Source organism: Telmatherina bonti (assembly GCF_933228915.1).
Source record: "Telmatherina bonti genome assembly, chromosome: 7".
Taxonomy (NCBI): Eukaryota; Metazoa; Chordata; class Actinopteri; order Atheriniformes; family Telmatherinidae; genus Telmatherina; species Telmatherina bonti.
Genome location: NC_136625.1, coordinates 17,079,286 through 17,103,548, shown reverse-complemented (window position 1 = coordinate 17,103,548; position 24,263 = coordinate 17,079,286). Strand labels below are relative to the sequence as shown.

The 24,263-nt window shown below is 43.9% G+C and overlaps 1 protein-coding gene across 1 annotated transcript in view; it reads right to left on the bottom strand.

The window, feature by feature from the left end:
* Positions 1-22,360, bottom strand: part of skila (SKI-like proto-oncogene a) — a 29,948-nt gene extending 7,588 nt beyond the window's left edge. Inside the window, exons 1-4 of the mRNA XM_079243937.1 lie at positions 21,040-22,360; positions 4,024-4,119; positions 3,294-3,382; positions 810-952 (exon numbers count right to left, since the gene is read on the bottom strand). Coding sequence (XP_079100063.1) covers positions 810-952; positions 3,294-3,382; positions 4,024-4,119; positions 21,040-22,161 — 1,450 coding nt within the window. The 5' untranslated portion in view covers positions 22,162-22,360. The remainder of the gene's footprint in view (positions 1-809; positions 953-3,293; positions 3,383-4,023; positions 4,120-21,039) is intronic.
* Positions 22,361-24,263: the final 1,903 nt, after the last annotated feature.

Genomic DNA, 24,263 nt, shown 5'->3' with positions numbered 1-24,263 from the left:
ACAGTTCTATAAAATACAACCCCATTTCCTATGGGACATTGTGTAAATGTAAATAACCAGGATACAACTAGATGCAAATCCTACAGCAAACTGAACAAACTAAAAAGACAAGATATTTCATTCTCAAACTGATTTATGTTTTTTTTGTTTTTTTGTTTTTTTTTTATGCCTGCAACTCTTTCTAAAAAAGCTGGGACAGCAGTGTGTTTTACCGTACATCAACTTTCCTTTTAACAACACTCAGAAAGCATTTGGGAACTGAGGACGTCAAATTGTAGAAAATTCTGTTAACCAACCGTATGGGGTCCCCTTCATCATATTTTGCATTTACATAATGTGCCACACATTTTCAGTGCGAGACAGGTCTGGACTGCAAGCAGGCCAGTCTCGGACCTGCACTCTTTTACTACGAAGTCACGCTGTTGTAACACATGCAGAAAGTGGCTTGGCATTGTGTTGCTTACAACAAGCAGAAACGTCCCTGAAAAAGACGTAATGTGCCCCAACACATGCATGTACAGTACCTACAAGCAATAATGGTGTTATACCACTTCATATTTTGTAGTGTATTCAATTAAAAGTATGTTAAAAAGGATTTGCATGTGACACTATTCTGTTTTGATTTACATTTTACACAATGTCCCCTCATGAACTAAACTGCTCGTCACCCAAATAAAATTCTTATTACAAACACTAAACTTAGCCCACTAGATCTGGTGCAACATCAGCACTGCCGAAACTTAAAATACATTTCTTTTGTGTTCACTTGCTCAGTGTACATTAGCTCTGTTGCATGTTTCATTACTGACCCATCGGTGGTTCATCATGGCTCAGCACTCGGTGGCCGTAGTGCTGTTTGAGCAGTGCTCCGAGCATCTCAGGGCTCATCTCCGCCTCCCTCCTCAGTGATACGTTGGGAGCCACCATCTTATCGTAAGTGTACATATAGTAACTGAGAAATAAAAGAAAAGACAAAAAGAAGACATTTTAAAACACGACACACCCTTTTTGTTTTAAATCAGGTCAGAATTTTTCTGTCAGTCACATCATAACATGGGATAATGCTAATAATGTTAATGCGTTCAGCATCTGTTCTGTTTGCTTCAGTGTTTCTCTACCACGTTTGTGGCAGCATTTTCTTTCATGTATTCTTTTTTTCTTCTAAATTTTGTAAAATGTGAGAGTTATATGCTACACAGACCAACTCACACAACCCTTCACGGCAAACAACAGAATCCTAGCAGCAGCAACAACCTCCGTTTTGCGTCTGTTTTAGCTCAAAGTAACAGCACCGTCTGACAGCAGGAGCTGAAACACAGGGTGGAATATGGATATTTCTTATCGTGTGTTTACAGGATCTCAGCCTAAACAGACCTGCAGCTTATCACATATTTTCAGGTAGTAGTTACGACTGAGACAGAGATGCTGCCTGGAGATGCTCTGAAGCCACTAAGCCAACACTTTCAGTTTATTCCTGGCTGCATGGGAGGAGAGGGAGGGGAGCATAGGAGCTTTGAACCCCTCCCCCACCAACAGGCCCCTCCAGACAGTGCTGAGGCTGGAGCAGTGAACTAGGTTAAGCCTGACAGCTCAGTGGGACACTGCGTGAAAAGCTACAGCACTACCAACCAAGCCCTGCTTCCTCTCTTCTGAAAGGAAATAAAGCACTGTCTGCTCACCCGAGTGGGGACTGGAGACTCCTTCACATGAAACATCCCTAAAGTGATTGAATAATGTAAGCCCGGCTCACATTAGACACGTGTATCACTAATGGATGCTTGTAGCAGCCCAAATAAAACTTTTAGTGCCGTGGATGTCTGGCGCAATGTCCCACTACAGCAGGGCATTTCATTATTACTTATTCTGCAATGCAAAAAAACTAAAGCGGTCTGTGTTTGCTGTTGGGTGATGATGGCAGGTGACCAGAGCTGTAATCCCCACGAGTTCGTCTGGCCTGATGTCTGGGAACCTTTGCACAATATGTCAAAGGCAGTCACATGTAGCAATGGCGCCCTAAAGCATCTAATTCCCAGATTTAATCTGGGTCAGATTATAGAGGTTACCACAAGAAAGCCATATCCAAACAAAGGCTGGTGTATCATTAAGAAAGGACACAGAGAGAAACTGGAGAAAAAATGTGAAGGAAGCACATGAGGAGGAGGGTGGAGGACAAGCAAACAGAACAGATGATGGATGGCTGCTTCATGAAATCAAAGATGAAAATAAAAAGCTAAACATTTTCTCCACAGTTGTCCACAGTTCCTCCACCAAAGCAGATGGCATGTCAGCAGCATGTGACACACATTTTCAGCTGCAGGTCAACAACAGCGGATAGATATTTATAGGTAGTAGAGCAGGTCGTCCGATGGCTGGAAGGCTGGCGGTTCAAATCCTGCTCCCCCGGTCAATCTGTCATTGTTTCCTTGAGCAAGACACTTCAATCTCCTTGCCTCCAGTGTCGGCATTGCTGGTGTAAGCATGTGTGTGAATGTTCGGTGGTGGTCGGAGAGCATGTTGGCACAGACTGGCTACCAATGGGGAGCTTGGAGTGAATAAAATAAGGATCCAATGCAGAGAACTGTGAGTGCCTTAAATGTAAATCCATTATTATTATTATTATTATTATTATTATTATTATTAATAAACAAATCCTCTCTTGGGCAGCCAAATAATTAAAATTTTTTTATAAACACGTTAAAATGTCACAAGTCAGCTTCTTCAAACTCAAATATAGAATTAAAAAATATTAACAACAAATGATAAGATATAAATAAATATGTCATTTTAGAGGCATCATTACAAAATACCACTGCTTCCATCGTCTCATTTAGGCGGGGGCCGGTTAGTTGAGTGAAACAAGCATCCTGATAAAACTGTGAGCTCATCACAGCTCAGAAAATACTTGAAAATTAATTTTCACAGATGAACACATTGAGACCAGAAGCATTCTATAAGTGCAAGACATATTTCCTGCATCAGACTATAATCAATGAAACAATGGCAAGACAGCAAATTAGAAGACAGTAAACATCACAAATTCAGGCCTAAAAGCAACACATGAGCATCAATGTATCGTTGAAGCAATTGGTCATTCATGTATTTATCTCAATTACAGAAAATGAAATAGAAACTGCCTTAATAATCAACAAACCTTTTGTTAATCAACTTCCCTCTCAGGATATTATAAAGATAAATCAGTTGTATTGCAGTGAAGATGTGTTAATTAAGATAGCCATTAGCTGCAACCTTTTAATTTTAAGTGTCAGTAAATCAGTGCAGGAAAGCTGTAGTACCTGGGATGGGCCAGGGTGGGGTGTCCTGGCTCCTCCTTGATGTCCGTGAAAAGACGGTTGAAGACGAGAGTTGGTGGAGATGGTTTCCCCTGCAGAAATGACATAGATACGCATATGACACACAAGACCAATATGATATCGTTGTAAGCTGCTCAGATATGGTGACGGGAGAAACAGAGAATCTTACATTCACATTTATTAATCTTTATAAAAACGTACAGTCGGATAGACGACTTATTATGCCAATTAGATGCGTGCACACAGACACGCACGCATACACATGAATAGATGGAGGAAACAGCAGGGGGAAGTGGGAATGTGCTGTGCTGTGCTGTGCATCGCGCTCTTGGAGCCATAATCTAATAAAACTAATGTATGCACACATGCATGTGAGATGGGAGTGAGGGATCATCCATCAGGCATCAGCTGAGACACTGTGCATGTGCGTGCATGTGCACAAGTCAAAGGAGAAGATAATTGTGATAAAGAGCTTCTTCCCTGCATGTTAACTTGGTCGTGTGTGCGTGCAGAGGGGGGAGGTGAAGGGCAGAGCCTTTCTGCAACTGCATCAGTGTATATCATGACAAGACAGAGGTGAGAAGCATGTCGCTATGAATGGATAAACGGGGGCGTGTCTGGGAGTGGAGGGTGAGGGCAGTGACCCTGAGAGCTGACCTGTGTGTAGGAAAGGGGGAGGTACTTATAAGAGGAAAAAAAAACAATGACTAACCTTTCTCGCAGAGCCGGCATCTGCCAATTTCTCGTTAGTGGAGCAGAGCTCTACGGCGGACTTTCTCAGCTGGCTCTCATCTTCTTCCCCTGGTTTCTGAAATACATGAAGCAGGCGTTGAATTAAGAGGAAAGCAACAACTCAAGGTTAGACAGACAGGCATAGCGGTAAAGACAACGCAGCACAGGATGCATTTGTTATGACGCTCTGAACAATTAAAATGATTGAGTCTGTTGGGAAATGCTGGAAGACAGAGAAGAAAGAGAAGTAGAGCAAAATCACCACTGGCACGCCGTCAGAGAGGGAAAGGATAAAGACAAGTGGTATTTAAAAGATAGGGAAAAAGAGACATCCAGGAGAGAAATGGAAATAAATGGTATTATAAGTGAGCAGCAGTTAGTGAGGAGTATGGACTGAGCCAGCTGTGATACAGCGCTGTGGAAGGCAGCCGAAATGGATAAACTGAGAGAAGCCTATGAATAAAACACAAGATGAAACCATACTAATAGTCAACACGGCTTGTTTTCATGTGCTTCTGTGTATGCTTTATTCATCGGCATACACGCCACACACTTACCCCCTTTTCTAAATAGAGATGTACCTTTCTGCGTTTGAATGTTTCAAAGTCATTGTGCCAGCATTTTGACTTGATGACAGTCTTCAGTGAATGTTGCTGGTGCACCCTCTTGTCTGTGTGTGTGTGTGTGTGTGTATTTTAAGCAAATACAGGGTACGTTCAGCGAGAGGCCGTGAACTGACATAGATGATGCTTTTTCTGCGGCAGACGGGGCTTACGACACACACTTTGAGCCGACCTGACAGGGAGCGCAGGCACTGAGGGAACGAGTTTCCAGAATGGCAATATGAGCTCCCAGCTATCCCACAGCAACAGACGCAAAGTGGATGGAGAGAGACATAGAGAGAAGAAGATGCAGACGAAGAGGATAGGAGGAGGATATAGAATCAAATGAAAGTGTATCAGCAGCCTACAGAAAGATGAAAGTTGTAGAAACATCAATAATTGACTTACTAGCCTTTTAAAGCCGTCTATAAACACATATCCACACACACACACACACACGTACAGGATGGGACACGGTGAATCGTAAACAGCCTTTCATCGGCTCGACTAAAAGATTGTCTTCCTCACTGTATTGGTTGAGGGAGGCTGTCATTGCCAGAGCTAAACAAATGACTGAGAACTGAGTATTAGCTGCTTATTATTGGTAAGCTACAGTCCAGCAGCCTTATTTATAAGCTTAAACTATTATTCTGTTCAACAATCACAATTATCCACCATGTTATCATTTTCAGTTATATCATTTATTCATTATAACTCACACAGACGTTTAAGCAATTACTTAAAAAACAAAAGGAAAAAGATCCTACAACTCTGTCTTCATATTTGATTTTGCAATGTATCTGTGTCCTACACGCAGGGATAGCACCTTATTTACAAGGACATGTCTGAATGAGCATGTGCATGCAAATCTGAAAGGCTGGAGCCGTACGTGTAGCCAGGTGTGTCTCTCAGTGTTTATACAGAAAGGGGCTTGTTCGTTTACAGACGCTTGTGGTTGGTGATTTTTTTTTCCTTTTTTTCTCTCTCTTGTTAGAAGGCAGCACTGCAGCACTGAGAGGAAGGAGGGGAGAAATGAAGGGCCATGAGAGGGAGGGTGGGAAGATGGGACAGGGAAAAGATAGAGGGAAGGAGGGGAAAAAGGAAGGAGAGTTGACAGGAACAACCAAAAACACTGCAGTGGTGTGGAGATGTACTGGGTTCTCGTTGACTGGATTCCTTCAAGTATGGAGGTTGTGTTTGAATGTGTGTGTGTGTGTGTGTGTGTGTGTGTGTGTGTGTGTGTGTGTGTGTGTGTGTGTGTGTGTGTGTGTGTGTGTGTGTGTGTGTGTGTGGGCGTATGTGTGTTGGTGGGGGAGAGCAATAGACCAAACTGACATTAACACCGGGTCATCCAGAGGTCTTTCATCTGTTTGACCCCCCACAACTGCAGATTCTCTGTTACTGGGACAACAGCAGCTCATTAAAAAGGTGTGTGTATGTCTCCATCTTTAAGGACCAATTAGACCAGAGGACATCACTGGAGGATGAGGACATATTGTCTGCTCCTCAGTTAGGGACCATTCAGGGGGGAAGGCATGTAAACATGAGAGTGGAAGCTGCATCACACAGGTGTATGAGCGGACAAGTGTCCACATATATAGACGTGTGTGTTCGATTAATGGCGACCCGTCTCTCTGTGTAATTCCTGCTCACCTGACAGTTGACAGCTTAACACCCAACGCCCACACACACCCCTGCTCATTACCACTGCTGCGCCACGCTTTATGTCCCTTAATGAATGTGTGCGGGTGCAAACGTTTGCACATTTCAACACAACTGTTTTCCTCTTCTATCTCTCTTGTCCCACCCCCACCTTACTTTATTACACACACACACACACACACACACACACACACACACACACACACACACACACTAGGCTGCTACTCAGTTATAATCTGTAATAATGAAGCACCTCTCTTATCTAGGTTGCTCCTGTGACACACACAAACACACACACACACACACACACACACACACACACACACACACACACACACGTGTAAAGCACACAAACAGCCCTTAACCCCCATGTCTCCGGCCCTTTTGTCAGGCCGAGGCTCGCCTTATGACAATGTGGATTAGCATTCCACACACTCACTCGGCTGAACTCTGCCCTGTTGTTCCTAATCACCAGCAGTCTGCCTGCTGCCGCGGCTACACACATGCAGTGCAATGAAATGTGAATGTAGACACACACAGCCATGTGAACTCTTACAGTGACCCACTTCCAGAGCCTGAGTTTAGTCCCCGACTGCTAGCACACGTGACATTTTTGCAGACACAATAATGTAGCAGAAATAATTTTTTTCCCCCCCAGTGATGAAAAATCTAACAAGTATAGGTGCTACTGTGCTGTACATTCACACTACTGTAGAGTCTGTGCATTATCATAAACAGCCAGCAAGCAAACAGGCAGAGTAAAAGCACTTCAGCAGCAGCTTCGCATTTCTGCTATGAGGGACATTTGTGCATCTTATGGCATAGCGCAAATGTCTAAATCATAAAAACACTACAGCACCTGAAGTTGTCTTTTTTTTTTTTCTTTTCAGTTTAAAATTTATATTGGGGCAAGGGGAAGGGTGACGGGGGGGTGTTAATAAAATTCTGCAAAGAGCGCTAGATTCCATAATTGGCTTTGCTGGCAATGCACCAGCTTATCGTTTACATTCAGCTGATTTCTGCTTGAGGTGAAGGCTTTTAACTTCACAGAAAGTTGACAGCCATCCAACTTCTTTGTTGCAGAAGGCTGCAGAGGATCTAAGTGCCAGTCTGCTCAGCCTAAAGACAACAAGAGCGGGCTAGTTTTCTACTCTGTCGTGAGTCTGCTATTGGTGCCATTTATACATTCCTCAGGCGAAGGTGCCTTCGACACAGACTGACACACTGCCACACAGAGCGCAAGCAAGTCTGAGGTCAAGCTCTCCTCCTCCCCGGTCACGTGGATCCTCCAGATTACTGCTGTCTCAGTTCAACAGATGCACACACACACACACACACACACACACACACTCCAAGTTACTCTGGGCTATTAATATGCATGCTGTCTCCATACATGCATAATAAAACAAATGCACAGCTTGCCTAAAACATGCATGGACACACGGCCACATGCTCACACTAAAGTGATGCATTTTCCATGGAGTCAACTTTCAATTATTAACGATGAAATTGTGCAACTTTTAAAAGAAAAATGTTAAGATTTACCTTATACAGGCTCCTTAAGATTTCTTTTCTTTACTTTTCTGTATAATAACACTGTTTAACATCACACAAGAGACTGCTGACATCATGGTGAAACTGTAAAACCTTTCCTAGGATATAAAAAAAACACAAGTCTCAACAAGCCTAATGGTAAATCTTATCTAGGGCACTATAAAGTCTGTACAGGTCTTAGTCTGACCTTTCATCCCGTAGCAGCAGGCTGGTGTGTTTAAGCGTCAGCGTTACAAATGTACACTAAAATACAAACGTCGGTCCAATTATTTTTACATTTGTTCAAACCTTGACATCAGCAGTTGAATATAAAACACTGAAACAAACGACAGGAAGGGGTTCACAAATTGCAACTATGGCCTCCTGGTCTCCCAAACTCCCACCCCACCTCTGAACCATTCGTGTCCCTGGCATTCAAGTGGGTGATGTACAGCAGCAAGCAGCAGAGGAGGTCAGAGTAAGTAGCATATTCTTCTTTTTCTCTCACAGAAGGAAGTAAACAGCCTTTATTTAGGTGCTTTTTTAGACAGAGAGAGAGAGAGAGGAATGGAGGATCACATGTACTGAGATACTCACTAAGACAGACAGTCACACCCTGTCTGTTTCTAGACCACATCCTGTACTGTTGCAGTCATCAACTGTGTCAAAGATCAGGACGAGGGTACACATATACTTCCTGGCGAAGCTATGCCGCAAGAGCATAGTGAAAACATCTGTTTGACTCAGACGATTATGGGTCTTAAGTTGCCTTTTTCCTTGAAAAATCACAAATAAGTTGATCTCTGTTAAAAATGTTTATTTGCCTTTTGGGACTGGTTTTGGATTTACCGGGGCCCCAGTGCTCTCAAGGTCCCACCTGGCCCGCCACCCAGAGACACTAGAGGCTTTTATATGAAGGTCTTAATCCAATAAGCCATTTATCCATGGACTGGGAGCAACACTTTGTCTAAACAGCCAAATCAATAAAAACCCACAGGGGAACTAGGCAACAAAGTGGGGCAATTAAAGGAAAATAGTTTTTTTTTCTGGGTAACACTATGAAATTAGTTGAGAGCTCTTAGTTTGAGGTCTACATGTTCATCTCAGTTCTTGACCAATTCTTTCCAGCTACGGTAAAATGGTGTAAAAAAAAAACAAAAAAAAAACAGGTTCACTGATGGTGGTCTTGCTTAATACCTGCAGGGAAGATTACTCAACATATTTTTCTTCAGCTCTAGCCTTGTACAGAGAGATAAAAGGACAGAAACACAGAAAGGTACAGATGAGGACAGCTCTGGCAGGTGGACAGACAGACAAACAGGTGACAGAGGTAAACAGGAAGAAAAAAAAGGTGGCCGTAGCCAAGACAAATAAGACGGACAACACGTGACTGTCTGACAGCCTGCGCCCTCCCCCAGACACACAGATCTCTCCCTCCCAGTTTCCAAAACCAGAGAGAAAGATCAGAGCCAGACAAACACACTGATAACCATCAGCTAGTTTAGTCATGCCCAAGTCACTCATTCATACACACACACACACAAACACACACACACACACACACACAGAGGCAGATAAGGACAGGTTCATTCCCAACTTGCTTTGGCTTCAGGCCTTGAGTACATTCTTGCACCACAAGGGCACTAAGTCTAGACGACCAAACATGCACAAGAGACTCCACCTCCTCCACTACCAAAGAGCTGAGCTCCCTCCTCCACAGCAAGAGTTCCAGTCAGCCATTTTACAATCCACACAACTCCGGCTTGACAGCTACAACCAATGGGGCCCAGCAGAGATGCAGTTCATGGAATTCTAAGGTAGAAAATGAAGCCAGTTATGAAGGCCACGGAGAGGACCCCCACCCCCCCCCCCTATAAAGTCACGATCTACAGACTAGCTACTGCAGGTTTATGGCAGACAGGGGTTTCATTTTTGAAAACGGCAACAGTATTTCTGGAGGATCCTTCACATAAAGGATGCCTCCTTACACTCTCTCGATCAATTTTTCTATTCATCTCCATCTCTCGCTCCTCAGTTTCTCGTGTTTCTCAGTCTAATCCCACACAGCGGTGGCCGTGGCTTCCAGTCTATGCTCGCTGCAGCTTATGGATGGCTGTAAAGACATTACCACGTGAATGGACAAATTGTCCGACTGGAGTTAGGTAGACCACATTGGCTAAAGTAATCTCCCCTCACATTTTACTATGCAATAATAGCTGTGATGAATTAATGATACAAGCAAAACTAGTAAAATACTTTTATATTTTCTGAAAAATCGACTGTTTGATAAGTTAAAAAAAATACTGGTAATTTAACAAATGTTTTATGACTAAAATAATCAATAACACTGGATTTAATCATTGCAGTCTCTGCTACAATAGTCAAACATCCCTCTGAGGCATTCTGCTTGTTGTACATTCCCTACAGACATTGCATCATAAGCAAGAAGCACAACTGAATAATGTCACACTTCAAGTCATAAGTCTGCTGCCCTGTGATTAATAATCATGAACAGGCAAAGTCTATTGCTAAATAATACAATTTGAGCTCCTAACAGAGCTTTCTGTGAGGGCTAATATGATTCCACCTTGTGCCAGACAGGCATAGTATGCAGAAAAAGATCTCTGATACCGAAATGTAATTTAGTGCTTTGCTTACTGCTCCATCGCAGAAAATAATTGAGGACCAACTCAAAGTTTATGACTCGTTCAAGGGAGTATTATAAAGGTTCTGACATTAAAATCCATAAAATCTTACGAGGTAGGTCATTGGATTAGCACAAAGCCTTACAAGCCTGTATCAGCTTTCATCGTGTTTCCATGGACTATATTTCACAAAGAAATGCAAGTGAATCCGAGTAAGCAAAAGGCAGTTTAATATCATCAATGCAATGAGGATGACACCATCTGAACGTGCTGTACATGTGCAGCTCGCCGTCGCTTGCAGAGCAGCTCTGTGTGTGCGCTACATATTCCTTCCCTTGTGCCCTCCCCTCCAGAACATTAATTACTGAAGCTGCTGGGGCTCACCTATGTGAGTGAACCAGACCAGGAGACAGAAAGACACATGCGCAGAAAGATTCACACACATGAGTAAACAGACATCCCATCAAAAAGCAGCTCCATCAAACGGCAATGTGGGAGGATGACGCAGTTTACCGCAAGCAAACAAATACAGACACGAGTAGACACACTTCATGCTCCCATGAGGACACATCGATGGAGAATGAGGCCAGTGGGCCCTTGTCTTGTCTGTGAATGACTGTACTCATCATCTGAGCTTCATCTGGGCCAGTGTGTATTTGCGCGCGATTCACGATCTCTGAGATCCGAAAAGAGAAGCTCTCCACAAATGCTTGTTAATATAAGATGCTACATGGATGTACATTACAGGTTCAAACCCGCTGTTAAGAACGGGAATACACACACGCTCCCACTACCAAAACACACATCAGCTGCGCAGATTTCAAAATTAGGGAACTCGGCTTACAATTCGAATGGATGAAACAACTCAGAGTGCTTGGAGACAAGAGGGGAGTGAGAGAACTGCAGAGAGGACGAGTGTTGCTAAGCAGACTGAAAGCTGAGAGAGGCTGTCAGCAAGCCAGCAATGCACTGATATCACTACAGAGAGAAAACACAAAATGGAGACACAGCTCAACCTGCTTTCTTTGCAAGAAATCACACAGCATCCACTAAAATGCCACAAAATGCATGTGAATACTTGCCTCGAACAGCCACAGTTAGACATGATTTACAATATCCAGCAACAACTGATTGTAATTCATCATTATTTCCCAGTTCTTAAATAAAGTCTCTCTCTTTCCTTTTGAAATCAAGTTTATAGGTGTTTAAATATTACTGCAAGACCTGGAGTGTCTTCACTTCACTTAGACTTTGTTATTGATCAACACCTTGTTTACCTGTACCTTAACATGGGACGCTGCTCTGGTGTATGGACTGCAGTAAATGTCAGTGCTTGGTTGGCTGTCACTGTCTGTGATGAGGCCAGAAGCCCAGAGCAGAGAAAAAGAAGGTGGAAGGGATGGGAAGCAAGGGAGAAGGTAGGAGACAGATGCATGATCCAGCCACTGTGCTACAAAGAAAAGGCTCCACCTGGCCAAAATGCCCCGCAGGGGAAAATCTATCACAGACACATGGAAAAGAGGCCGTTAAATCCAAACAGGCCCTGGGTACTCTGACTATTCTGCAGGGAGCTCAGGTCTCATTCATATTACATGCAGGAACTTGTTTGAAGCTGCCACTGCTCCTCTGCATGGGCAGCTCGGTTATGTTGTCCAGTCCCCTTGGTCCCCATGTCTCCACCTCACACACACACACACACACACACACACACACACACACACACACACACACAGATACTATAATGCAAATCCACCAGTACACATGTTGCAACCCACTGTTTTTAATGCACAGTCTTGGAAAATTAAGTTCACAAATTGATTTAATTATGAAAACGCAAAACCTTATATGAAATTGAGACATTAAAGGTCAACTTGATTACCAGACTTCCAGCATTAACACACAAGTCGACATCTGAAGCAAGTCCGACAGAAGAGTGCAGTTGTGTGTTAGGTAAATCTCATTACGGTTGAGTCACAGTTAAGTGAACACACCTGGGTGAAGATCAAACGAACTGAGTGAGAAACCAGGACAGTGATAAATCTCTGTCCTGGCTCCACTGTGACGCTGATGAGCAGAGAGCAGACCGCAGGACGGATGAAGCACTGTGACTCACACTGCAGGACAGGGCTGGCATGGTGACGGGAGGAAGTGGCTGACGGTAGTTAGGATTTGTCTACCTAACTGGATGCCCCTATGACCACTTTTGACTGCAGATTGTGACATCTGCACCTTATCATGTGTGTCATCTCTCTGAAAGGATGTGTCCTCAATATGGCACACATCAAATAAGGCAAGAAGAAACCTCAAAGTTTCAAAATGAACCTTACCGCTTCTATGACACTTTATAGGAAAAGGAGGCAGGTCGTTTGTCTGCCAAGGCAGCAGACAGAAAAGGCAACCGTGCCAAAATTTTGCATCATTAGACTGAGGACTAAATTTCTTCCCTCGATATGAGTCATAATTACGAAAGAACTACTGTGCATATGGCATCATTTGGGATCAGGATGTGTCTCAGCCAGTTAATTTTGATGGTGATGACAAATAAAATGTCTGGCGCTACAAAGTGCACATGTCATAGGAATTGGTTTAACTGCAGCCAGACCAAACCACAGGCAACACTGCACTCTGAAGGAGAAAGTCAAGGGTAATAACACTCTGAAGGCCAAGTTTCTGAGGCAGCAAGGCTGTTTAACTATTAGCTGCAACAAATCCTGAAACAATGCTGGAAACACAAACGGAAGATATTGATAAAAGTTGCGTGGTCAAACACTTAGTTGCATCTAAACAGTAATGGAGAAACTTGTTACCTCAGCTCGAATGAATGGATACCAAAGTGCACTCATCAGTTTCAGCACATGCTGCCAACTATTACACTTCCACAACTTTCCACAGTCAAATAAATATACATGTTAATTACCGAACTGTATTTTTAATTAATTATAAAACAACTTTGCAGATTATCTGCTGCTTAGTTTGTGTTTTCTGGTGCTAAGTGACTGTTGAGGATCCAGAGGGAATCCAGATCCATAAATCTTCTATTTACAGGATGTGGATGAGCTGGTATGAACCCCTGAGGGGCATGAGGCAAAGAAGACAGCATGTTTGCGTGTGTGTCTGCCTTAAGAAATATCAGTGAGACAGATGATTCCCATGAGTGGCTTCACTGCAGGTGGGAATAACAGTGAGATAAACACTCCAGCATTTGGTAACACAGAGACAACAGACCAGGTTGAAAATGCCCCTTCTTTTGTCCTTAGTTATGCAGTCTCCTTTCCAGTTGCAAGCCTTACAGTCCTGCCTGGAACAACATCATTCAGTCCCTCGTGAAATAAGAACTAACAGGGTAAAGACTCAGCTGAAGGATTTTGAAGTTAGTAGAGCAAAGATGAAGCTGAAAAGTTAAAGCCTTAAGTTTAAAGGTCAGAAAGGCTGTATGTTGGCGTTTTAATGTGCTCTGTTTCTTTTATTTATTTATTTATTTATTTATTTTTGGAGTCTAGGCTTGGGGTCTAAACTCATAGAAGGGCATGGCAGTGCTTAACCTGGCTGCCTCTGCATGCTTTTCACCATGTGTGGCTGTTTTCCAAAAGGATGTGGAAACTAATCTCAAACAACAAGAAGAATCACTTCCATATGAAAATCATGAGCAATTACCATGCAGGCAAATAAATTACCAGCAAAGAGGAGAGACTGGGATTTGTTTAATATCCAGGCTGCTTTTTTTTTTTTACCCTGATTTCCTCATGTTTGCAACATACATAATTGATCAGTGTGATGGCTGGGCTTAATGTGTTGTGGATATACTTTGTGGCAACCCAGCAGGAACCAATAACAAGCCTTTGATATCTTGTATTTATCTCCTTATCTTGGAGACTGAAGTTTTGAGAGAAAATATGAAAATGGGGAGTTTAAATTCGAGTGTTTGCTGTGTATATGGTTGTCCGATGGAAAGCTCTGGTTTCCTGCATTTATATCTTCACTAATCACCATTCCCACAGGGAAGGCACCACAGAAGAGGCTTTCAAATGCAAACGTATTCTCCCTGCTTGCACACAACATGCACATGCTCACAGTCTCCCACAGCCCCTTTACAGTACACCTCCCAGTACACCCAGCCCCCAACATGCACACAACCTGCTCCCTGGGAAACAGACAGTGGACAGTTAATCTTCTCAACACATTGATTAATATACCAAGACCCCTCATTATTCTAGTCTCATGCAAAAAAAGAAAAAAAACCCAGAGAAACAAGATTCAAGCTGCTTTCTCCAACAATCTTGCTTGGACTCATAGTCCAATATAAACCAAACTCTTTCCACTTGTTCTTACCCTCACTTTCCTTGGAAGCAACAGGTCTAACGCCCTGAGGGTGGAGAGTGAACATGCAAGTAAACTGCAAGTCCAGGGCACTTGTGAAGCCTGTAGGACATGCAGTTAGGAGGGGTTTGGCCAGTTTGCTTAGTCTATGTGAATGTTGGTAGACGTGGCAGAGGCTCATCTGTATCTACACAAACCTCCACCTCCGCTGCATGCTGCTATGCACAACTCACATCAGTACCATGGCAGCACATGATCCTCATCTTCTGGTGCAGAGGTGGGAAACTGAAAACTAATGAGCTGGGAAATAATCACCAGCTAGCCCATGGTTAGCTGGTGATTAAAATGAAGATGTAATGTAGAGGATAGGCAGTGAGCCTGTGTGCAACTAATCCATGTGGTGAAACGAGACGGTGCTGAGTACCATGATCATGTGACCTAAAACCTGAGAAGATTTTTATCTGGCATTCCTCCATGGAGCTGCAATGCTAATATAGCTCTGTAATACTGGCACTGACCTGATGGTGACATACCAGAGGCCCCTCCGCTCAGCCCCTCCTACCTCGTGGGGCCCCCTTTGGCTCTTTACAACAGGCAGAAAACACAGACCAAGCCATGGCTGGTTGTGCATAGTGAACACGAACACCCCCCCCACCAAACTACATAGAAGCGTCATAAACTGTAGGTTTTTCTGGGGCAGCGTTCAAAGCAGCTGTGTATCCAGAATGAGTAGATAATTGTTCTTCTGAAAATGCACAGACATAGAAATATGTGTATGGGTGTCTCGGGCTGGGGGGTGTGTTAGCTGTGGATATGCAAACCAGAAGGCATGTGATTGGTCAACCAAGAGGGCTGTTACAGGACAGATTTGTGGTTCAACTCAGGTCTTACGGAGGTTAATTTTCAACTGAGGAAAAAAGAGCTGGGCCCCAACCCCCCTGCAACAACCGCATAGATGCGAACAAGGACTGCTTCATGGGAAATCTCCAAAGTGTTGAGCAGAAAGAAATAACACCCAGACCCACCTGTAATGGCCTAAACTCCACTCCACCACCCCCCCCCCCCCCCCCCCCCCCCCTATCATAATGTTTCCATCTCTTCCTCACCCTTGATTCATGAGCTCAGTTTCATTCCATGGGCAGGGATGACCTTACCTTTTCATACCAAACTCCAACCACATCAGCTTGTCTAACGTTTTAAAGAAAGATGACCAAAAGGTGAGGTTAATTTAGGAGACAGGAACTTATGTAACGCAAGTTGCAACAGCTGTCTCCTTATTTTGCACTGTTTCCTCCTTTTTCGTTAGTCAATGTCCTCCTCTTTTCAGTGTCCCTGTCACCAGCAACTCACCACATCCATCAAGGTTGAAATCCTGATCGATGGCCAGTGGCCTTTCCTCCCACCCACCTCACAGACACACACAAGTGGTCTTATTGCTTATGTAACAATCGACTTATCGGGTCATTTGACTGCTTACTTTGTTACAGTTTGCTGATTGGGGCCTGGGGGGGGGGGGGGGGGGTTGGCTATATAGATACATGTGGGCATAAAAAAAAAAGGACAGCAACATTTACAGAAAGGAGATAATGATGAAGGTCGAAAGTAAAGATGCGAGGACAGAAAAAAAGAAAAGCAAGAGAAGAAAGCTGATTAAAGATGGACAGGAAGGAGGAAAAGATAGCAAACACAGCAGCGTGAATGATTAGCATGTCTGCCAAAACCTAATTAGATACAGCCAAAGTGAATGACTGACAAACAGGCAGACAGACAGAGCAGACAGTTCGGGAGCCAGCCAGAAAGTGCAGCTGCACTGCTCTGTGGTAATGAAGTCACTGGTTTCCAAATAGCAAATAGGGGAAGCCAGAGAGATGCAGCTGTCTGCCGTCTGTGCCGCAGCCACTGTGTCAGCCCGACTGGGGAGACAGACAGAGGAAGGCTGTTCTCTCCGTCTGACACTTCTGACTCTGGGCCAGCACAATGCTACAAACAAGGCTGAGGCAAATAAGCAACACATGTTCACAATGTCAGGTCTGTGCTCGCCAGGGTTTAGAGACACACCTTAAGTATTAACTCATATCTCTTCATAGTTAAACCCTGAAGGCTGTAATTGAGGCTTTTTTTTAGCACATTTATGTATTAAAACCAATTAATCTACAAAAATCCACTCGGATATCAAAACTTGTTGACAATGTTAAAACTCTAAAAAACATTAAACATATCTATCACATCATCTAAAAGTACTAGCAACCAGCATTTTTCATGGGGGTGTTTTGTAATCTCCTGCTCTAATAAATGTGATGACATGCATCAAATTTAACGAGGTGCTGGATGTCATCATTGAATCTGAAGTTGTGTTACTTCCTGCCTTTATAAAAATGGGGGGGGGGGGGGGGGGGGGGGGGAGACACTAACCTGACAACACTTGATGTCTCAGTCTCAAGTATAGTTGACTGTGGCAACCCACGTAGGAAAAATGGGACTCATTGTTCGATGAGTACTAAAATAATTTGTACGATAAGGAATCAGCTTATTGCAGTCTGTTTGTGGCGTCTGTCTAGCGGGCTGCGTTTACACAGCAGGGATCTGTAGACAGGGTAGCCATACCTCCGGGCACAAGGCGCTGTTTATAGAGCGCAAGTCCTGGAGTTTTTAAACGCTCCTCCTCAAACCAAACACTCCTAACAGGATATGGAACTAGTAACCATTGGAGAAAGTCATGGAGGAGAAAAAACAAGATTTCCAGAAGGCTCCCCTTGTTTGTGTATCTTCTCCTCTCTTGAAGGCACCAGAGCTCTCTGGTAAAAGTGAACTGCTTGTAAATGTGCACATTGACACTGTGTGTAAATAAGGGCTCATGGGAAAACGCTCCGTGTTCGGGGTTAGATCAACACACTACAGCGAGCCATCTTTCTTAAAAGCATGTGTGACTACATAAGCTGCCTGGCTGGCCTTCTACTAACATCCACTGGGATGTGGAAAGTATGAGTCACACAACCAGTGCAGTGAAGGCGGCTGGACACAGAGAGTCTGGAGGATGTTCAGGGTGAGAGACATGTCCGTCTGCTTCACTTCCTGTTCAGTCAAACACACTTTCATTACGCAAATACACAAACAGAGAGTGGTTGTACTCTAAGGGGAACCACTGGGTTCTGACTAAGTGAAGCAGGACACTGCAGGGGAACCTTGTGCTCTAGCTGACAAACTTTCACACACTCATACATCCGCTCAGTCAGTAGTGGACTAAAGTGGCATCCTCCTTTTATGCCAAAAATCACCTGCTTCCCCGAGACGTCTATGCATTTATCTTTCCAGGAATTTGTCCATCGGTGACTTTGTGTGACTCCATCCTCACAAACAGCAGTCACATACATGTTCACAGTCTCGAATGAAGCCAAATCTCCCACAAAATACCAGAGAAGGGTAAAATGTAGTCACTATCACAGAGAAAAAAAAAGGAGTGGAAATCACCTCAGAGAGAAGACGGCACCTCGAATTATGGTGAGACACAGGCTCCAGAGAACCTGGCAACGTGTGAGACTGAAACACAAAGATGTGTCATACTAGCCTCCAGTTATCTACTCATTACACGCACACTGAGCTGCAATGTCTCACACATAAAAAACAGACTTCAGGACTCATCATCCACCTTGACATTATGTATATTTTGATGCCTGTGGTCGTACACTGCTGTTCATTTTGTGTCTGTGTGTTTCTTCTGTAGTATTAAAACATCTATGTTTCTGAGACAGAGCGTCTGCATCTTCCAAGATGCAAATTTTATAATGAGACAGGAAAAGAGTGACAGTTGGGAAGAGGTGGGACAGGAAGGCAGTAATGACAGTAAACTGCTTTTTCACCACATTGACACACAAAGTTAACCGCACGGAGGAAAAAGGGCAAATCCTTTCAGTCTTAAACATTTTTTTACATTATGTTTTGGACACCTGCGGTCGCTCTCTGCACTCCACAGCATCACACATAAGCAGCTACTTTATTAAGGACAGTAAAAGCAAGGCTTGTGGTTTTTACTTTAGACTCCAGGAAAAAAATCTGTCTCCACTTGTGCATCCAAGTGTGAACAAACCCCACCAAAGAGATAACAAACACAGCCCTACCTTCACCCAGAAAACAATACAAGAGGGGAGGTCCACTGAGGTTAAAGGGAGGTCAGGAGACATAAACCACTTAATGGCAGGGGAAAAAAATCTAAAGCTTTTACCTCAACGAATGCCCATCCTTCTATAGACCTGCTGGCCTTGCAGCTTTGATGATGTATTGACGTGATTTTTTTTTCTCCCTTCTTTTCATACAGCAAGAAGAAAAAGAATGAGCAAAACCATCTTCTTATGAAGGCCACAGCATTCAGGGCCTTTAGTGATGAGTAGTAATAATGAAATGAAGCCATTTCAATTCCAGCTTAGCCTGCAGGTAAAGGCGTCTTGGAAAAATGGCCTCTACAACGTTACACGTTACACCAGTTTTAAAATCGCTGCATTGGCTTCCTGTGCCCTTCAGGATTGATTTTAAGATTCTTTTACTTGTTTATAAATGTCTTAATGGTATTGGGCCTTTTTATTTATCCGACCTTCTTTTTAATTATGAGCCTTCGCGGACCCTGAGGTCCTCTGGTACTGGCCTTTTAGTGGTTCCTAAAGTCAGAACTAAGACATACGGTCAGACATCTTTCCATTGTTATGGTCCTCGACTGTGGAACAGCCTGCCAGAGAGCCTCAGGGCTGCAGAGACTGTTGATGTTTTTAAGAAGAGGCTCAAGACACACCTTTTTAGCTTACCATTTAACTGAATTTTATTTTACTTTATTTACTTATCTTAATTTACTTCATTTATTAATTTATTTATTTTTAAATTGTTTTATTAGATTTCTTATTTTTAATACATTATTGTAAAGTCCTTCTATGTATATATGTATATTTTCTTTTATTGTTGCTCTTATTTCTTACTGCTTCTTAAGGTTATTCATCTTCTGGTTTTAACTCCAGTGTTTTCCTTATGGGGATCCTGCATGCTGGGGGCCCTGCCTGTTTGGTCTGGGGGCTGTTGTCATGACAACTGCTGCTGTTTGGGTGGCGCGGGGTCCAGCACTGCAGCTTCACGGCTGCGGGTGGCCCCTTTGCTGCCTGGGAGTTGTGCAGTTCCTGTGGCAGCGGCCCTTATGAGCATGCAGGGGACTGGCTCCTGGTGTGGGTGGATCCCTAGGTATTGTTTCCTCACATCAGCACCAAGTCAGAATTTTTATCACTTACTTAATGTTTTTAGTTGTTTTATTAACCAGAATTCAGTTAAAGAGACAGTATTCAGGGAATTATTTTTTTTCGGGGAATGTGGGTGGGTGTGGGGGGGTTCTTTGCTCTATGTCCTTGTGTGTGTGTGTGTGAGTGTGTGGAAAGAGCTTGTGTCTATTATTTTTAAATGCCTTTTTATCCACTGTTTGTTTTAATCCTTATGACTTGATTCTATCCTGTAAAGCACTTTGTGTTGCCTGTGGCATGAAAAGTGCTCAAGAAATAAAGTTTGATTTGATTTGATTTGATACAAGGTTTAAAGATTCCTTTCTTCCAAGAAGCACCATTTTTCTTTTCTTTTTTTTTGGTACAGGTTGCTAAGCAACTTCACACAGGATTAAGAAAATCAATAATCAAATGACTCAAAGTGTCATTTTCTAAAACTATGGGAGTAAATAAAATAAAAAATATCTTTTTTTTACATTTAGTTTCTTCTTTCAGACAAGGTTCGGGTAGAAGATTTTGTTTTAAATTTTAGTTATGTTAAAGAACTAAAAGCTAACTTAAAAGTAACTGCGAACAAAAATGTAATTTCATTACTAGAGTATGAGTCTCTTCCTCTGCCTTTATTTATCTATTGAGTGGCATTCCCACTGACCTCCAGGTAACCTGGAAAGACAAATGATGCTCATCCTCTTCAGCTGTGTCTAACCTCATCTGATCAGACCTGGTCAGGTGGTGTCACCACCTGTCCAAGGCCTCAGACAACATTAGGTCATTAAAGGTTTAAGAAAACGCTCACCATAAGGTTGTTTATTTAAACCTATCTACAAAACAACACATGGAGCAGGAAAATAAATATGTGAACCAGTCAGCAAGGTATGAAGATTCTTATATTATATTAACCAACATAATGCGTTTGATGCTTTAGCATCAGTATGATTACAGAAACCACAATCAGTTCACACCAGTTGTCAATCAGAAGTTTACTTACTTTGTCTAGTGACCTCTTGAGCTGATAATGGAACTTCTCTTTGACCTCATCCAGTAGCTGCTTGAGCTTGGGCTCCTCGGGGGTCCCCTGGTACTTCCTGGCAAGCTGCAGGTAGCAGGGCCACTTGGCTGAGTCAAAGCCCCAGTGGCAGGTCCTCTTATCAGGTGACTTGTGTGAATGCATGACAAACTTCTGTGGTGAAAAGAGCAACTGGCACTCAACACACTGGATGCAGGGTGCCTCAGGCTGGGTGTAGAACTGGGGCACAAAGAGACCCTGACACTTCCCCAGACACTGGTGCTCCACCTGGAAGCTGGCTTCACTCTCCTTCAGCAGGCCCTGGGCCGACAGCTTACCGCTGGGGTCGGCGGGTAAGGCTGCCCCGGGACGCAGCAGAGCGTTGCACAGCCGCTGTGCATCCGTCAGCGTAATGAGGCCACAGGAAGGTGCGTTGAACGGCAAGATGCCCAGCACCTTGAGGATGTGCAGCTGCTCGGCGTCACAGCGTGAGCAGTAGACGTAGAGCTCGTCGCACACAGTGTTGATCTGCTGCAGAGAAAAGTCGCGGAGCACAGAGTTGAGCACCTGAGGCAGACAGAGCCGCTTCTCCCCCCCTACAACGAAGCAAGAGATGGACTCTCCTTCCAGCAGCGAGTGGGTGAGTTCAGTGGAACTGTCACAGGGAACCAGCAGAGGGCCTCCTCCCAAAACAGGCGGGGAGGGCAGGGGGGGCATGCCAGCAGGAGAATGCTCATGGCCTGTACGGGCCGAGAAGGCCGCTGGGCCCCCAAGGGAGCTCTGGCTGCTGAGGGTGAACTGGGCCAGTGTGTGTTTAAGCCCAGGACTCAGGTCCAGGGCTTTAGCACAGCCCACTAAGTGCAGCTCGGCACGCCCCTCCACATCCATGTCAGCGTCATGGTGCAGATCCTCCGTCTGTTCCCTCTTCACCTTGGGAGTTTTTGGGAGGGAATCCAAGCTGCGCCGCTTCAGGTTGATCTCCGCCATCACTCGCTTCTTGATGGGTGCGTCTTCCATTCGCTCTCTGTACAGCCGCTTCATGTTGCCCTTGAATGAGGTCAAGTCTTTAAAAGGGGTTTTCAAACTGGTCTGGGTGCTGGCCATTTCTGTGCTCAGGGTTACTGCTTTGTTTTGTCTGCTCCTCTTTTGTGTGTTTGTGTTTTTCTCCCTCTTTTTTTTTTTTTTTCCCCCTCAAGCCTCCTGTTTACATGACACAAATCTTCTGGTTGCTGGACACACACATGATGATAGGTTACTGGAGTTTTTCACCTTCTGATCTGTTGCCTAGGGATGAAAAGAAACAGGAATTTTGAAAAAGGGGCAGTCAAAACAAAATATGGTATTAACAGGCTAAACTATTGACTTTCTTTCCTGTACAAGGCTACTAAACTAAAGCTGAATAATCAAAAAGAACTAAGCATCGTGGCACACCTAGAAAGATAATGTTTTATGTGATCCCTGCTTGGGGCTGAAGAGGTCAATGACTCTCAGCATGTCTACGAAACCAAATGGCCATTACCATACTTCACACAAACACAAGGCGTTCCTTAGCCTTTGCAAGTGAACCCAGGAGGAACTCATCAATGATCCCGACAAAGGTTTTGGACCAAACTGCAGCACAGAGTGAGAATTTTAACAAGTGAAACCAGTTGACCCGATTTTTTTTTTTTTTTTTTTTTTTTTCTGTCATTACATTGTTAATGGAAGGTAGACACACAAAGGCAAAAGAAAAACACTTCACTTTGCAAATGAAAGTGTCCTTCCCCGGCCACACTGTGCCATCCCGCTTCGGCCTGCTTACCCCACGCTGACCCCATCAGCTCCGCGAAAAACAATTGATAAAAGCTCAAACAGCAGTCTGTCGGTCCTCTCACAGCGTGACATGCTGCACCGTGGGAAGAGGTGCTTCCCCTGCTCCCTCGCGGGTTTTACCAGCCGTGATAAGGTAAACAACACTAACCTGTCGTCCCAAATTTAAAACGCAGCACAGTTCATGGTGGCTACTACTGCAATATGACACAAGACAGATTTAACGCGCTTTTTTACAAGAATAATTTGATGAATTTCATGTAGCACTAAATTGGTCCAAATGGATAATTTGGACTGAGTTAATAAAAGACAGTTATTTAAACACAGTTTAAGGAGCTATTCGCTTTTGAATAAGTCCCATTGCTCCCCCCCCCCCCCCCCCCCCTTTCCAACAAGCGTAACGCCGCTGCGGAGCAAAACCTCTAGCTCTTTCCGAAATGGCTTCATGTTTGTGGGCGTTTTTTCCCCCCCTTTTTTCTTAATAGAAATACCAACGTGGGCCGATTAAAAGATAACATGATATATGTACACGGCAAATCACATCACCGACCAATAAATGTGGGTCTACAGGGAGCCACCTTCCCCCCCTAAGATTGCACCCGGACTCGGGATGGCTGTTAAAATCCCTAATTCACATCGTTTAGTTGCTAAAATACCCCAAATGCTTCGCTTAATAACACGGCTATTTCACCAAGAAATCTCAATAATCAGTGAAGTCGCTTCGTTTGTCACCCCCCCTTCCACTTTTGATATCCTTTTTGCTGCAAGGACACCGCGTATAGAGCTACCCCTCCTCCTCCTCCAGTCTGTAGCTCGCCTCCACTGCTGGCTCGGCACTGGTATGCAGACAGTGCTGATAATGACATTCACTGTCTGCGCTACAGTCTGGTCTGGGAAGGCACCGCGGTCCGCCGTCAGGTACACGCCGATGTGCTGAGGGCAGGTTGGGGGGAGGTTTCTACCGCGATGTGTCGTATAAGCACATGAGTCAAATCACACGAAACAGAACATTTAATATTCAGCTTTTACTTGAGGTGGTATTAACACCACAAACAGGATTATGTTTTGGCTTGCCTACAACTGAGCTATGTGTAAAAAAAAAATGTTCACAATTTGAGAAGAAATCCGTTTCTAGCTACTCTGTTCTCACAGCAATAAAAACGGTCTAACGAGGCTAAATTATCTCGGTTCTTACAGTAAAAAAAAAAAAAAAAAAAAAAAAAAAAAGGGAGATAGTAAAGCAGACGGTTCGGTTCAGTTTGCAAACACTGACAAACAGCGGGGTCCGCTCCGACGGACAGAGGGATAACCCCTCGCTTTACTAGGGCAGGTTAACCCTGCATAGTGGCCGATAAGCAGGTTAACCCAGCGGACCGAAAGCGCTAGTATTACGGCAG